The 15,790-nt window shown below is 41.9% G+C and overlaps 1 protein-coding gene across 3 annotated transcripts in view; it reads right to left on the bottom strand.

The window, feature by feature from the left end:
* The window catches only part of pds5b (PDS5 cohesin associated factor B), a 99,585-nt gene that overhangs the window by 56,123 nt on the left and 27,672 nt on the right, over positions 1–15,790 (bottom strand). The window contains exons 2-7 of one of the 3 annotated variants that reach the window (XM_036968175.1): positions 14,738–14,863; positions 13,893–14,096; positions 8,508–8,594; positions 5,996–6,093; positions 1,226–1,352; positions 89–169 (exon numbers count right to left, since the gene is read on the bottom strand). In XM_036968175.1, the coding sequence (XP_036824070.1) occupies positions 89–169; positions 1,226–1,352; positions 5,996–6,093; positions 8,508–8,594; positions 13,893–14,096; positions 14,738–14,845 (705 nt within the window). In that variant the 5' untranslated portion in view covers positions 14,846–14,863. Of the gene's footprint in view, positions 1–88; positions 170–1,225; positions 1,353–5,995; positions 6,094–8,093; positions 8,139–8,507; positions 8,595–13,892; positions 14,097–14,737; positions 14,866–15,790 lie in introns of those variants that run through there. The other 2 variants (XM_036968176.1, XM_036968177.1) reach the window with 2 other exon arrangements.

The following is a 15,790-nucleotide window of genomic DNA, read 5'->3' as shown; positions in this document are numbered from 1 at the left end:
CATTGCACGAGCAACTTCCCGAAACCCAAGATAAGAAAGAGAGAACGGAGGAGAGAGAGATATGAGAGGTGCAGTAAAGTCTACTTACATTAGTGATGTAGGGCTCTATAGCCTGAGCTGTTCTCTTCAGCAGAGCCTTGGCCAGGTCATACGCCTGCTTGTTCAGGTTCTACAACAACAACGTTTTATTAAAAAAGAAAGAGACATGCACAAGGTGAAAGAGGCATTTCTTCACTTTTAACTGTACTTTTATTTAATTTAAAATGTATATTAGCCATTTAAGTAAATCATATTTTATAGAAGAAAAATATATATATATATATATATATATATATATATATATATATATATATATATATATTTTATGTTACAGATACTGCCATTATAAGAACTGTGTCCTGCAGTACCTTTCATCAACAGCAGGGGTCTCACAGTATTACTGAACACTGAGACAGACTGATTCACAGTATTACTGAACACTGAGACAGACTGGTTCACAGTATTACTGAACACTGAGACAGACTGATTCACATTACCAGACAGTAGGAGTCTCACAGTTTTACTGAACACTGAGACAGACTGGTTCACAGTATTACTGAACACTGAGACAGACTGGTTCACAGTATTACTGAACACTGAGACAGACTGATTCACATTACCAGACAGTAGGAGTCTCACAGTATTACTGAACACTGAGACAGACTGATTCACATTACCAGAAACAGTGTGGATGCAGTGATTAGCCAACACTCCAGCCAGCGGGCTAACACACACTACACACTATAAGGCTAAATACAACAGTGTGTGTGTGTGTGTTTTCAGTGTGTGTGTGATTTCAGTGTGTGTATTCAGTGTGTGGGTATTTTCAGTGTGTGTTTTTAGTGTGTGTGTGTGTGTTTACAGTGTGTGTGTGTGTGTTTACAGTGTGTGTGTGTGTGTTCAGTGTGTGTGTGTGTGTTTTCAGTGTGTGGGTATTTTCAGTGTGTGTGTTCAGTGTGTGTGTGTGTGTGTGTGTGTGTGTGTGTGTGTGTGTATGTGTTTTCAGTGTGTGTGTGTGTGTGTGTGTGTGTGTGTTTTCAGTGTGTGCGTGTTTTCAATGTGTGTGTGTTTTCAGTGTGTGTGTGTGTGTGTTTTCTCAGTGTGTGTGTGTGTGTGTGTGTGTGTTTTCTCAGTGTGTGTGTGTGTGTGTGTGTGTGTGTGTGTGTGTGTGTGTGTGTGTGTATACCTTGTGGGCAGGCACCAGATTGACCAGCACGGTGTCCAGTAGTTCCTGTGACACGCTGTCTCCTTCACAGACGATGGAACTCATCAGATCCACCATGTGCATGTGCACCTTCTGGTTGTGCCCGTTGCTACGGAAACAGGAGTCAAGTAAAATCACATTTTGTTGCTATAACACTTTTGATTAAAAAAAACACAGATCTTTACAGTAACCTGGGACCGTACACTGTGACCAGTTTATTAGGTACACCAATCTAGTACCAGGTCAGACCCCCCCCCCCCCCCCCCCCCCCCCCCCCCCCCCAGAACAGCCTGACTTCTTCGGGGAATGGATTCTACAAGTTGGGTTGTTAAAAACGTAGCTTAATTGGTATCAAGGGACCTAAAGTGTGCCAGGAAATCATTCCCCAGACCATTATACCACCGCCACCAGTCTGTACCATTAACACCAGGCAGGATGGGGCCAGACCATTATACCAACGCCACCAGGCAGGATGGGGCCAGACCATTATACCAACGCCACCAGTCTGTACCATTAACACCAGGCAGGATGGGGCCAGACCATTATACCAACGCCACCAGTCTGTACCATTAACACCAGACAGGATGGGGCCAGACCATTATACCAACGCCACCAGGCAGGATGGGGCCAGACCATTATACCAACGCCACCAGGCAGGATGGGGCCAGACCATTATACCAACGCCACCAGCCTGTACCATTAACACCAGTCTGTACCATTAACACCAGTCTGTACCATTAACACCAGTCTGTACCATTAACACCAGTCTGTACCATTAACACCAGTCTGTACCATTAACACCAGGCTGTACCATTAACACCAGGCTGTACCATTAACACCAGGCTGTACCATTAACACCAGGCAGGATGGGACCAGACCATTATACCAACGCCACCAGCCTGTACCATTAACACCAGTCTGTACCATTAACACCAGTCTGTACCATTACCACCAGTCTGTACCATTAACACCAGTCTGTACCATTAACACCAGTCTGTACCATTAACACCAGTCTGTACCATTAACACCAGGCTGTACCATTAACACCAGTCTGTACCATTAACACCAGGCTGTACCATTAACACCAGCCTGTACCATTAACACCAGTCTGTACCATTAACACCAGTCTGTACCATTAACACCACCAGTCTGTACCATTAACACCACCAGTCTGTACCATTAACACCACCAGTCTGTACCATTAACACCACCAGTCTGTACCATTAACACCACCAGTCTGTACCATTAACACCACCAGTCTGTACCATTAACACCACCAGTCTGTACCATTAACACCAGTCTGTACCATTAACACCAGTCTGTACCATTAACACCAGTCTGTACCATTAACACCAGTCTGTACCATTAACACCAGGCTGTACCATTAACACCAGCCTGTACCATTAACACCAGCCTGTACCATTAACACCAGCCTGTACCATTAACACCAGCCTGTACCATTAACACCAGTCTGTACCATTAACACCAGTCTGTACCATTAACACCACCAGTCTGTACCATTAACACCACCAGTCTGTACCATTAACACCACCAGTCTGTACCATTAACACCACCAGTCTGTACCATTAACACCACCAGTCTGTACCATTAACACCAGTCTGTACCATTAACACCAGTCTGTACCATTAACACCACCAGTCTGTACCATTAACACCAGCCTGTACCATTAACACCACCAGTCTGTACCATTAACACCAGTCTGTACCATTAACACCACCAGTCTGTACCATTAACACCAGTCTGTACCATTAACACCAGTCTGTACCATTAACACCAGCCTGTACCATTAACACCAGCCTGTACCATTAACACCAGCCTGTACCATTAACACCAGCCTGTACCATTAACACCAGTCTGTACCATTAACACCAGTCTGTACCATTAACACCAGTCTGTACCATTAACACCAGTCTGTACCATTAACACCAGCCTGTACCATTAACACCAGCCTGTACCATTAACACCAGCCTGTACCATTAACACCAGCCTGTACCATTAACACCAGCCTGTACCATTAACACCAGTCTGTACCATTAACACCAGCCTGTACCATTAACACCAGCCTGTACCATTAACACCAGTCTGTACCATTAACACCAGTCTGTACCATTAACACCAGGCTGTACCATTAACACCAGTCTGTACCATTAACACCAGTCTGTACCATTAACACCAGTCTGTACCATTAACACCAGTCTGTACCATTAACACCAGGCTGTACCATTAACACCAGTCTGTACCATTACCACCAGTCTGTACCATTACCACCAGCCTGTACCATTAACACCACCAGTCTGTACCATTAACACCAGCCTGTACCATTAACACCAGTCTGTACCATTAACACCAGTCTGTACCATTAACACCAGTCTGTACCATTAACACCAGTCTGTACCATTACCACCAGTCTGTACCATTACCACCAGTCTGTACCATTAACACCAGTCTGTACCATTAACACCAGTCTGTACCATTAACACCAGTCTGTACCATTACCACCAGTCTGTACCATTACCACCAGCCTGTACCATTAACACCAGTCTGTACCATTAATACCAGTCTGTACCATTAACACCAGTCTGTACCATTAACACCAGCCTGTACCATTAACACCAGCCTGTACCATTAACACCAGCCTGTACCATTAACACCACCAGTCTGTACCATTAACACCAGCCTGTACCATTAACACCAGTCTGTACCATTAACACCAGCCTGTACCATTAACACCAGTCTGTACCATTAACACCACCAGTCTGTACCATTAACACCAGTCTGTACCATTAACACCAGTCTGTACCATTAACACCAGTCTGTACCATTAACACCAGTCTGTACCATTAACACCAGGCAGGATGGGGCCAGACCATTATACCAACACCACCAGTCTGTACCATTAACACCAGTCTGTACCATTAACACCAGGCAGGATGGGGCCAGACCATTATACCAACACCACCAGTCTGTACCATTAACACCAGTCTGTACCATTAACACCAGGCAGGATGGGGCCAGACCATTATACCAACACCACCAGTCTGTACCATTAACACCAGTCTGTACCATTAACACCAGGCAGGATGGGGCCAGACCATTATACCAACACCACCAGTCTGTACCATTAACACCAGTCTGTACCATTAACACCAGGCAGGATGGGGCCAGACCATTATACCAACGCCACCAGGCAGGATGGGGCCAGACCATTATACCAACGCCACCAGTCTGTACCATTACCACCAGTCTGTACCATTAACACCAGGCAGGATGGGGCCAGACCATTATACCAACGCCACCAGGCAGGATGGGGCCAGACCATTATACCAACGCCACCAGTCTGTACCATTACCACCAGTCTGTACCATTAACACCAGTCTGTACCATTAACACCAGTCTAAAGTAGGTTCAAACAGAACATGATCAAATTCAGGGAAATATGTTAAACATTTAAGCGTTTTCAAAACACATGTTGGCTTCGCTAAAAATATTTGTGTGACATCAACTCATATTTAATAATATTATATCCAATATATTTTTATGCTTATTACCGATTCCCTGAACTTACTTTGAGTTACATCTACTAATAATATTAAGTGTGTTCTTGTTGCCGTAAATTATTTTTATAGTGTTGGACTAAAAGAAAAATAAACAGATTTTTCAAAACGAGTTTCAAGCACAGGGAGGGGGTTTTCTTGCCTCCCCCCACGTCACCACAAATCTTAGTTTTAGGAAAATCACTTTATTTTTTATGATGTCATCAGGTACCATTTCTTTTAAACTTTTTCTACAAAAGCTGATTTCACATATGACGACACTGGTATTGTGCTGGAGATAATGAAGAGGCTGAAAAATGGTAACCCCCCCCCCAAAGTGGAAGCACTAGGAAGCAGCATCCAGAGCCAGACAGACTAGGATGAAGTTAACACTGATGTAAGATCAGTTTCTGCATGTTTCCTCCCTGATGGTTACTGTTAGGATGTGGGGGGGTGTTAGCTGATCCTAGATCTGGGCCTAAGGGCAACTTCTACCCAGATCGATTACTCACATTCCTAAGACCATTACCCTCTATTCACCAAGAGCGAGCGAGCGAGCGGGCACGCACACACACACACACACACACACACACACACACGACATATTCCACCAAGCCCATTTCAGACATTACCGGGGGTGTGTTTGACAGGTCATTACAAACATTTGAGCGGTTGTTGCGTTAACGGGGAAAAGAACGACAGGCACAAGTTAGAGTACGAAAGAGTCACAGGGGTAAAAATGAAAGCAATTAATCCAGCAAAGCAATTAATCCCCCCCCCCCCAAAACACACAGGACATAGATGGCTGAGAAAAAAAGCAGATGCTCAGGTGGGCGGGGCATGAGCGTTGCTACATACAAGCCGCTCTGATCTCGTTCGACTAGCTCACTGCCAAGTTCTCTGCTGCAGAACTCAGCCCTCGAGGCTGTGTTGAGTAGATGGAGAGAGGGGACACAGAGAGAGAAAGAGAGGGGACACACAGAGAGAGAAAGAGAGGAGACAGAGAAAGAGAGGGGGGACACAGAGAAAGAGAGGGGACACAGAGAGAGAAAGATAGGGGACACAGAGAGAGAAAGATAGGGGAGAGAGAAGAGAGAGAAAGAGAGGGGAGAGAGAAAAGAGAGAGAGGGGGGACACAGAGAGAGAAAAAGAGAGGGGAGCAAGAAAAGAGAGAGAGAAGTGTATATGTGGTACATACTTGATGACCTGGAACAGGGTCCTGTAGAGCTGAGTAAAGATCTCATTGCTGTCCTCCAGCTCAAAGCAGATGTTATAGGACTTCACCCACGCTATGTTCTACAAAGAGAGAGAGAGGTTAACACTATACAGATAGAGAGAGGTTAACACTATACAGAGAGAGGTTAACACTATACAGAGAGAGAGAGGTTAACACTATACAGAGAGAGAGAGGTTAATACTATACAGAGAGAGAGGTTAATACTATACAGAGAGAGAGAGGTTAATACTATACAGAGAGAGAGAGAGGTTAACACTATACACACAGAGAGAGAGGTTAACACTATACACAGAGAGAGGTTAATACTATACAGAGAGAGAGGTTAATACTATACAGAGAGAGGTTAACACTATACAGAGAGAGAGAGGTTAACACTATACAGAGAGAGAGAGGTTAACACTATACAGAGAGAGAGAGAGGTTAACACTATACAGAGAGAGAGGTTAATACTATACAGAGAGAGAGAGGTTAACACTATACAGAGAGAGAGAGGTTAACACTATACAGAGAGAGAGAGAGAGGTTAACACTATACAGAGAGAGAGAGAGAGGTTAACACTATACAGAGAGAGAGAGAGAGGTTAACACTATACAGAGAGAGAGAGAGGTTAACACTATACAGAGAGAGAGAGAGGTTAACACTATACAGAGAGAGAGAGGTTAACACTATACAGAGAGAGAGAGGTTAACACTATACAGAGAGAGAGAGAGGTTAACACTATACAAAGAGAGAGAGAGGTTAACACTATACAGAGAGAGAGAGAGGTTAACACTATACAGAGAGAGAGAGAGGTTAACACTATACAGAGAGAGAGAGAGGTTAACACTATACAGAGAGAGAGGTTAACACTATACAGAGAGAGAGAGAGAGGTTAACACTATACAGAGAGAGAGGTTAACACTATACAGAGAGAGAGATTAACACTATACAGAGAGAGAGAGAGGTTAACACTATACAGAGAGAGAGAGAGGTTAACACTATACAAAGAGAGAGAGAGGTTAACACTATACAGAGAGAGAGAGAGGTTAACACTATACACAGAGAGAGATAGGTTAACACTATACAGAGAGAGAGAGAGAGGTTAACACTATACAGAGAGAGAGAGAGGTTAACACTATACAGAGAGAGAGAGAGGTTAACACTATACAGAGAGAGAGAGAGAGGTTAACACTATACAGAGAGAGAGGTTAACACTATACAGAGAGAGAGAGGTTAACACCATACAGAGAGAGAGAGAGGTTAACACCATACAGAGAGAGAGAGGTTAACACCATACAGAGAGAGAGAGGTTAACACCATACAGAGAGAGAGAGGTTAACACTATACAGAGAGAGAGAGAGGTTAACACTATACAGAGAGAGAGAGAGAGGTTAACACTATACAGAGAGAGAGAGAGAGAGGTTAACACTATACAGAGAGAGAGAGAGGTTAACACTATACAGAGAGATAGAGAGGTTAACACTATACAGAGAGAGAGAGAGGTTAACACTATACACAGAGAGAGAGAGGTTAACACTATACAGAGAGAGAGAGAGAGGTTAACACTATACAGAGAGAGAGAGAGAGAGAGAGAGGTTAACACCATACAGAGAGAGAGAGAGGTTAACACTATACAGAGAGAGAGAGGTTAACACTATACAGAGAGAGAGAAACTGCAAGGTTAACACTATACAGAGAGAGAGAGAGAGATGTTAACACTATACAGAGAGAGAAACTGCAAGGTTAACACTATACAGAGAGAGAAACTGCAAGGTTAACACTATACAGAGATATATGGTTACCATGTAAAGTAATTCCCCTCAATATATTTTTTATATTTCATGTCTCTAAGACCAGGAAAATGTATTCAAAATAATTATTTAACTTCACAAGCTTTGTTAAAATATTGTAATATTTTTCTATTTCTTGAAAAGTTTATATATTTTGGAAATAATAGATTTTCATCAGACAGTGACGATATGTAATGCGCAGTACACAGACACCACCAGCACATGCTGACCCCTGACCCCTTACCTCCAGCAGGTAGAAGTATTATTTGAACTGACCCCTAACCCATGACCTCCAGCAGGTAGAAGTATCTGTTAAACTGACCCCTGACCTCTTACCTCCAGCAGGTAGAAGTATCTGTTAAACTGACCCCTGACCTCTTACCTCCAGCAGGTAGAAGTATCTGTTAAACTGACCCCTGACCTCTTACCTCCAGCAGGTAGAAGTATCTGTTAAACTGACCCCTGACCTCTCACCTCCAGCAGGTAGAAGTATCTGTTAAACTGACTCCTGACCTCTCACCTCCAGCAGGTAGAAGTATCTGTTAAACTGACCCCTGACCTCTCACCTCCAGCAGGTAGAAGTATCTGTTAAACTGACCCATGACCTCTTACCTCCAGCAGGTAGAAGTATCTGTTAAACTGACCCCTGACCTCTTACCTCCAGCAGGTAGAAGTATCTGTTAAACTGACCCCTGACCTCTTACCTCCAGCAGGTAGAAGTATCTGTTAAACTGAGCACTCTTGGTGTCCTCCAGTCCTTTCAGCTGGCGAGTGATGAACATGAAGATATCCTGAAAATAACAACCATGAACACACAACCATCAAAAACCATTAGAAGCAGTCTACAGACCAAACACGGATGTGTTACTTTAGGCTAACTAACTGTAGCTACAGACAGAGTGAAGGGTCTAGGCTAGCCTTATTGTCTGTGGCGATCTCAATTGGCAAGAGTTGAGATCGCCGGCTGAAAATATTTTTTGGGGGATTCCAGATTGTTCTGGCAAATTCTCACGTAGAAACTTCATTGGGAGGAAGGATGTTTGACATGGTTTTAACATTTGTATCACAAACCAATTTTTGAGAATATCATGATGAAATTGGTCATTTTGAACCCTTTTCAGACCTATACATGCTTCCTGCAAGACAATATGATGTGTAAACCTTACATGATACAAACATCATCTTAGTGTCATTTAGGGCTGTCCCCAATGTAAAAAAAACTTAGTCGACTGAGAGTCGTCTGTTCTTTCGACCAATCGATTTGGTCAACATATAGACACACCTTGTTTGAATAAAATCAACTACATGTAGGCTTACTGAGCTTTGTCTGATGCTTTAAGCACTGCAACTTAAAAATGAAGACAAATTACTAAAGAGGGCGCCAGAGATCAATATACTCTAACCAGAAGAAATTAAAAACCTGTTCCAGACCCCCCCCCTCCTCCCGGTGTCTGCTGCTGGCCTTTACAGATTGTGCCGTTACACTCCTGAAGTACACCAGCAGCAGGCAACTTTTTCCATTTGGAGTGCCAAGTTATCCGACCAGTTCTACTGATCTGCGTGCGTGCCAGTTATGATTTTCATATGCACATTTTCGTGGAACAGTTTCTAATTTATAATAATTCTCTTCATTTCGCAAAATCAAATGGTATTTGGTTAATCAAAATGCGAAATAAAAATGATACATTTAAAAAAAAAGTTACTTCTATTGCCAACTATGTAAAAAAAAAAGTGCCTATATAAAGCCAACAAATTAAAAGATAGCAGCCTGCAGGTAGAAAATATCCTGATAAAAATAAATCTCCTATGAATCACATTGGCTATCCCATGTGGCCTGCGTGCAAGGAACAGGAAACATTGTAGCAACTACTGTATTTAACTTGGTTCTGCTGCAAACTTGTAACATTGTAGCAACTATTGTATTTAAGTTCTGCTGCAAACTTGTAACATTGTAGCAGCTATTGTTTTAACTTGGTTCTGCTGCAAGCTTGTAACATTGTAGCAGCTATTGTTTTAACTTGGTTCTGCTGCAAACTTGTAACATTGTAGCAGCTATTGTTTTAACTTGGTTCTGCTGCAAACTTGTAACATTGTAGCAGCTATTGTTTTAACTTGGTTCTGCTGCAAACTTGTAACATTGTAGCAGCTATTGTATTTAAGTTCTGCTGCAAACTTGTAACATTGTAGCAGCTATTGTTTTAACTTGGTTCTGCTGCAAACTTGTAACATTGTAGCAGCTATTGTATTTAAGTTCTGCTGCAAACTTGTAACATTGTAGCAGCTATTGTTTTAACTTGGTTCTGCTGCAAACTTGTAACATTGTAGCAGCTATTGTTTTAACTTGGTTCTGCTGCAAACTTGTAACATTGTAGCAACTACTGTATTTAACTTGGTTCTGCTGCAAACTTGTAACATTGTAGCAGCTATTGTTTTAACTTGGTTCTGCTGCAAACTTGTAACATTGTAGCAGCTATTGTTTTAACTTGGTTCTGCTGCAAACTTGTAACATTGTAGCAGCTATTGTTTTAACTTGGTTCTGCTGCAAACTTGTAACATTGTAGCAACTACTGTATTTAACTTGGTTCTGCTGCAAACTTGTAACATTGTAGCAGCTATTGTTTTAACTTGGTTCTGCTGCAAACTTGTAACATTGTAGCAGCTATTGTTTTAACTTGGTTCTGCTGCAAACTTGTAACATTGTAGCAACTACTGTATTTAACTTGGTTCTGCTGCAAACTTGTAACATTGTAGCAGCTATTGTTTTAACTTGGTTCTGCTGCAAACTTGTAACATTGTAGCAGCTATTGTTTTAACTTGGTTCTGCTGCAAACTTGTAACATTGTAGCAGCTATTGTTTTAACTTGGTTCTGCTGCAAACTTGTAACATTGTAGCAGCTATTGTATTTAAGTTCTGCTGCAAACTTGTAACATTGTAGCAGCTATTGTATTTAAGTTCTGCTGCAAACTTGTAACATTGTAGCAGCTATTGTTTTAACTTGGTTCTGCTGCAAACTTGTAACATTGTAGCAGCTATTGTATTTAACTTGGTTCTGCTGCAAACTTGTAACATTGTAGCAGCTATTGTTTTAACTTGGTTCTGCTGCAAACTTGTAACATTGTAGCAGCTATTGTTTTAACTTGGTTCTGCTGCAAACTTGTAACATTGTAGCAGCTATTGTTTTAACTTGGTTCTGCTGCAAACTTGTAACATTGTAGCAGCTATTGTATTTAAGTTCTGCTGCAAACTTGTAACATTGTAGCAGCTATTGTATTTAAGTTCTGCTGCAAACTTGTAACATTGTAGCAGCTATTGTTTTAACTTGGTTCTGCTACAAACTTGTAACATTGTAGCAGCTATTGTTTTAACTTGGTTCTGCTGCAAACTTGTAACATTGTAGCAGCTATTGTTTTAACTTGGTTCTGCTGCAAACTTGTAACATTGTAGCAGCTATTGTATTTAACTTGGTTCTGCTGCAAACTTGTAACATTGTAGCAGCTATTGTTTTAACTTGGTTCTGCTGCAAACTTGTAACATTGTAGCAGCTATTGTATTTAAGTTCTGCTGCAAACTTGTAACATTGTAGCAGCTATTGTATTTAACTTGGTTCTGCTGCAAACTTGTAACATTGTAGCAGCTATTGTATTTAACTTGGTTCTGCTGCAAACTTGTAACATTGTACAAAATATTCTGTGCCCTCAGGAGTTTCCTGCTTCAGTGAGCTCTGGACAGACAAGACACTGCTGTAGGCTATTTTGTGCAAAGGATAAGAAGGAAACAGGTAGGCCTATTTTATTAAGTTTCAACCGGATCAGAGCATGACCCCCCCCCCCCCCCTTTCATGCTGAGTGGTAATCAAAAGGGACGGAGCTGGAAAATTGACTATAGTTCCTCCATGTAGCTTTTCTCAATTGATGTAAAAACAGACTTTGTTTAGTTGCTGTTTTAAGGCGAAGAAAAACATTATTTGAGAAGCGCCCCAGTGACTGTGAGTTAAGCCAATCAGAAATAGTATCAGATCTCCATATGGACACATGTGCACATTAACGTGCAGGCCATGTAGACTAGTCCTACTTCTATATATGTAATCCAAGTGCGTGCGTTGTCCTTACTCAAGACTGACAGGATCGTTCCAAACAAAAAGAAGAATGAATAAATTGACAACTGGTTAATGGAATGAAATAAAACCTCAACTTTTTTTCCACACAAGTGTAGCCGAACAATGAAACAACTTGTCCACTTCTACAATGGTAAGACTGTAATAATAATATATTGGATGCATTAAAAATGAACATTGTAGATTAGAAATGATGGGAATTAACAGTAAATGTTCTACTGGTGTGCCATCTCTGCGGCTTCCACAATGGATACAATGTCCATCATTTTTTAAAAACATATATTTGCCACTGTTCGACTAAATAAATTGACCAAACAATCGACCAGTCAACATGTGGTCAGCTCCAGTGTCATTCAGGCTCGAGCTCCCGAGTGGCGCAGAGGTCTAAGACACTGCATCTCAGTGCAAGAGGCGTCACTACAGCCCCTGGTTCCAATCCAGGCCGAATCACATCCGGCCGAGATTTGGAGCCCCATAGGGTGGCCCAGCTTCGTCTGGGTTTGGCTGGTGTAGGCCTCATTGTAACAATTTGTTCTTAACCGACTCGCCTAGTTGAAGAAAGGTTACACAATAGGGAGCTCTAACATATGGAGTATGTATAGATTCTGAAATAAACATTCATTTATTCAACATCAAAAATATTATCTCAAAACAACCATTTTGATTGTGCTTCTTTTTTGTATTTTTGTGTCGTTTAAAAACAACAACAACATTGATTATAACTACTGTATATACTCTTAAAAAACACGTTAATATTTCCAGAGTGGCTTTCTGGTACTTTTAACAATATGACCCTTTTTTTATACACAGAAATTGACACTATAGGTCATTAACCAATCACAGCACTCCTTTAGGATGGCACATTCAGCAAGTCACCAGCAGAGGGAGTTCTATTTGACTCCATTTTCCCATTCACTGTGTTGGTGGTGCGCATAACATGTATCATAACTTCTGAATTAGCACAGAGCCCACTCTGGAAATGTGATGTACTTGTAGAGTATACTGTTACAAACAATATGTCTTCAAATGAACTAAATCAATGAGGGTAGTTTGGAGAAATTAGTATAAATATTTGTAATTTTGAATTAAATTCATGTTTGTGCATACTCCATTTGTTAGAGGCCACTATGAGGAGTATGATGAGAGCAAGATCATGTCTGTATCATGTCTGGTTCACGGATCATAGGGTCATACATGTCTAGGTCTAAAAAGGGCCTAAAACTGACACGTTCGTCATGATTTATAATAAAAAAAAATGGGTTTGTAATGCAAACATCCTTCCTCCTAATGAAGTTTCTATGTGAAAATTTGCCAGAACAATCGAGACACTAAAAATATTTGGTGGAATCATCCTAGTTATATCTTCAGCTTATCAGGTGATGTGTATGGAGAAGTTACCTTCAGCTTATCAGGTGATGTGTATGGAGAAGTTACCTTCAGCTTATCAGGTGATGTGTATGGAGAAGTTACCTTCAGCTTATCAGGTGATGTGTATGGAGAAGTTACCTTCAGCTTATCAGGTGATGTGTATGGAGAAGTTACCTTCAGCTTATCAGGTGATGTGTATGGAGAAGTTACCTTCAGCTTATCAGGTGATATGTATGAAGAAGTTACCTTCAGCTTATCAGGTGATATGTATGAAGAAGTTACCTTCAGCTTATCAGGTGATATGTATGGAGAAGTTACCTTCAGCTTATCAGGTGATGTGTATGAAGAAGTTACCTTCAGCTTATCAGGTGATATGTATGGAGAAGTTACCTTCAGCTTATCAGGTGATATGTATGAAGAAGTTACCTTCAGCTTATCAGGTGATATGTATGGAGAAGTTACCTTCAGCTTATCAGGTGATATGTATGAAGAAGTTACCTTCAGCTTATCAGGTGATATGTATGAAGAAGTTACCTTCAGCTTATCAGGTGATATGTATGGAGAAGTTACCTTCAGCTTATCAGGTGATGTGTATGGAGAAGTTACCTTCAGCTTATCAGGTGATGTGTAGGGGGCCTCTGGGGCGTAGATTCTGAAAATGTCGGCCAAGCAGCAGGCCACTAGGAGGCGAACGTCCTTGTCGGGGTGCTTCAGGAAGAAGTCAGACGCCAGATGGAGAGCCAGGTTCAGGTACAACTCCTTCTCCTCCTCACTGTCCTGATCCATGTCCATGAATGTTTTCACCACCATCTACACACACACACACAGAGACAGAGAGACAGAGAGAGAGAGACAGAGAGACAGAGAGACAGAGAGACAGAGAGACAGAGAGACAGAGAGACAGAGAGACAGAGAGACAGAGAGAGAGAGAGAGAGAGGTGGATTCATTGATTGACTGACAGGTTGAGGTAAAGCTCCCTTCTCTAACCTCCCCGTCTTCATCCATGTCCATCTTCACCACCATCACACAATCAATCAATCAATCAGGCAGTCAAACAATAAAATCACAGTCAATCTTTATTATCCTGTATAAAGGGCGTCTTCTCCATGGTCCGTCTAGCATGGGCCACAAATTCTACAGTTCCACTGAAGAAAAAAAAAAGAGGTCCAAGAACACATCCTTGCGGGACTCAAGGAGTATAACAATACACAGTTTAATAACAATAACAACAACAACAACGTAGGGCTATAGCAGGGCTGTTCAATTGCCAGAACACTCAATTTATTTTATTCTTCCCCATAGTATCTAATTGCACTCATCTCATGTCAGAATTATTCCCTGATTAGAAGGAGATGAAAACCAAAAAAAGTGTTTAGGCCTTCCAGGAGCGTAATTGAACAGTCCTAGCTATAAGGCTGTGGTCGGGCTAATAAATAGAGACATTACTGACCTTGAGTCGGCGGACCATCTCCTCCTTGGAGATGTTGCTGGAGATCTCCTTGACCCCCGGAGGGTAGGTGATCTTCCCATCGGCCGCTCGAGACTTAGAGTGAGCCATACTCCCAGCTCAGTACTCCTACACAGAGACAGAGAGAGACAAAGACACTTAGAGAGAGCCATACTCTCAGCTCAGTACATCTACACAGAGACACAGACATTTAGAGAGAGCCATACTCCCAGCTCAGTACTCCTACACAGAGACAGACACAGACACTTAGAGAGAGCCATACTCCCAGCTCAGTACTCCTATAGTGTAACGATGCTAACAGTTAACCGTTAATCGGTTAACAGGCCAAAAATATATTTGACTTGTCATGCATTCCAGTCTATAGGTCAATTTGCATAATTTAGTGGAATTAAATTAAAATGTGTATTTTCTTTAGTCGCCATGCATCTTATTTAGCCTTTAGTGCGCAGCATACAGAACATAGGCTATTCCGTTCCTCAAACGATCCCCTGTCAGACAGCGCGATAGCAGCTCCTCAAAACGCTGGTACACGCGAGTGAAAACATGCCCAGTCATCGCACAACAAATAACAATTCTAAATGGGATGGGATGTTAGAAATGGTTGATGACCACGAGTCACGACAAAGAAGAGCTATACCCTGAACAGGCAGTTAACCCCACTGTTCCTAGATCAGTTAACCCACTGTTCCTAGATCAGTTAACCCACTGTTCCTAGGCCGTCATTGAAATAATCTGTCGTTCTGCCCCTGAACAGGCAGTTAACCCACTAGGAACAGTGGGTTAACTGTTCCTAGATCAGTTAACCCCACTGTTCCTAGATCAGTTAACCCCACTGTTCCTAGATCAGTTAACCCACTGTTCCTAGACCAGTTAACCCACTGTTCCTAGACCAGTTAACCCACTGTTCCTAGACCAGTTAACCCACTGTTCCTAGATCAGTTAAACCCACTGTTCCTAGACCAGTTAACCCACTGTTCCTAGACCAGTTAACCCACTGTTCCTAGATCAGTTAACCCCACTGTTCCTAGATCAGTT

Source organism: Oncorhynchus mykiss, chromosome Y (assembly GCF_013265735.2).
Source record: "Oncorhynchus mykiss isolate Arlee chromosome Y, USDA_OmykA_1.1, whole genome shotgun sequence".
Taxonomy (NCBI): Eukaryota; Metazoa; Chordata; class Actinopteri; order Salmoniformes; family Salmonidae; genus Oncorhynchus; species Oncorhynchus mykiss.
Note: the sequence above shows the minus strand (reverse complement) of the source record. Positions and strands in the feature narration are given on the sequence as shown.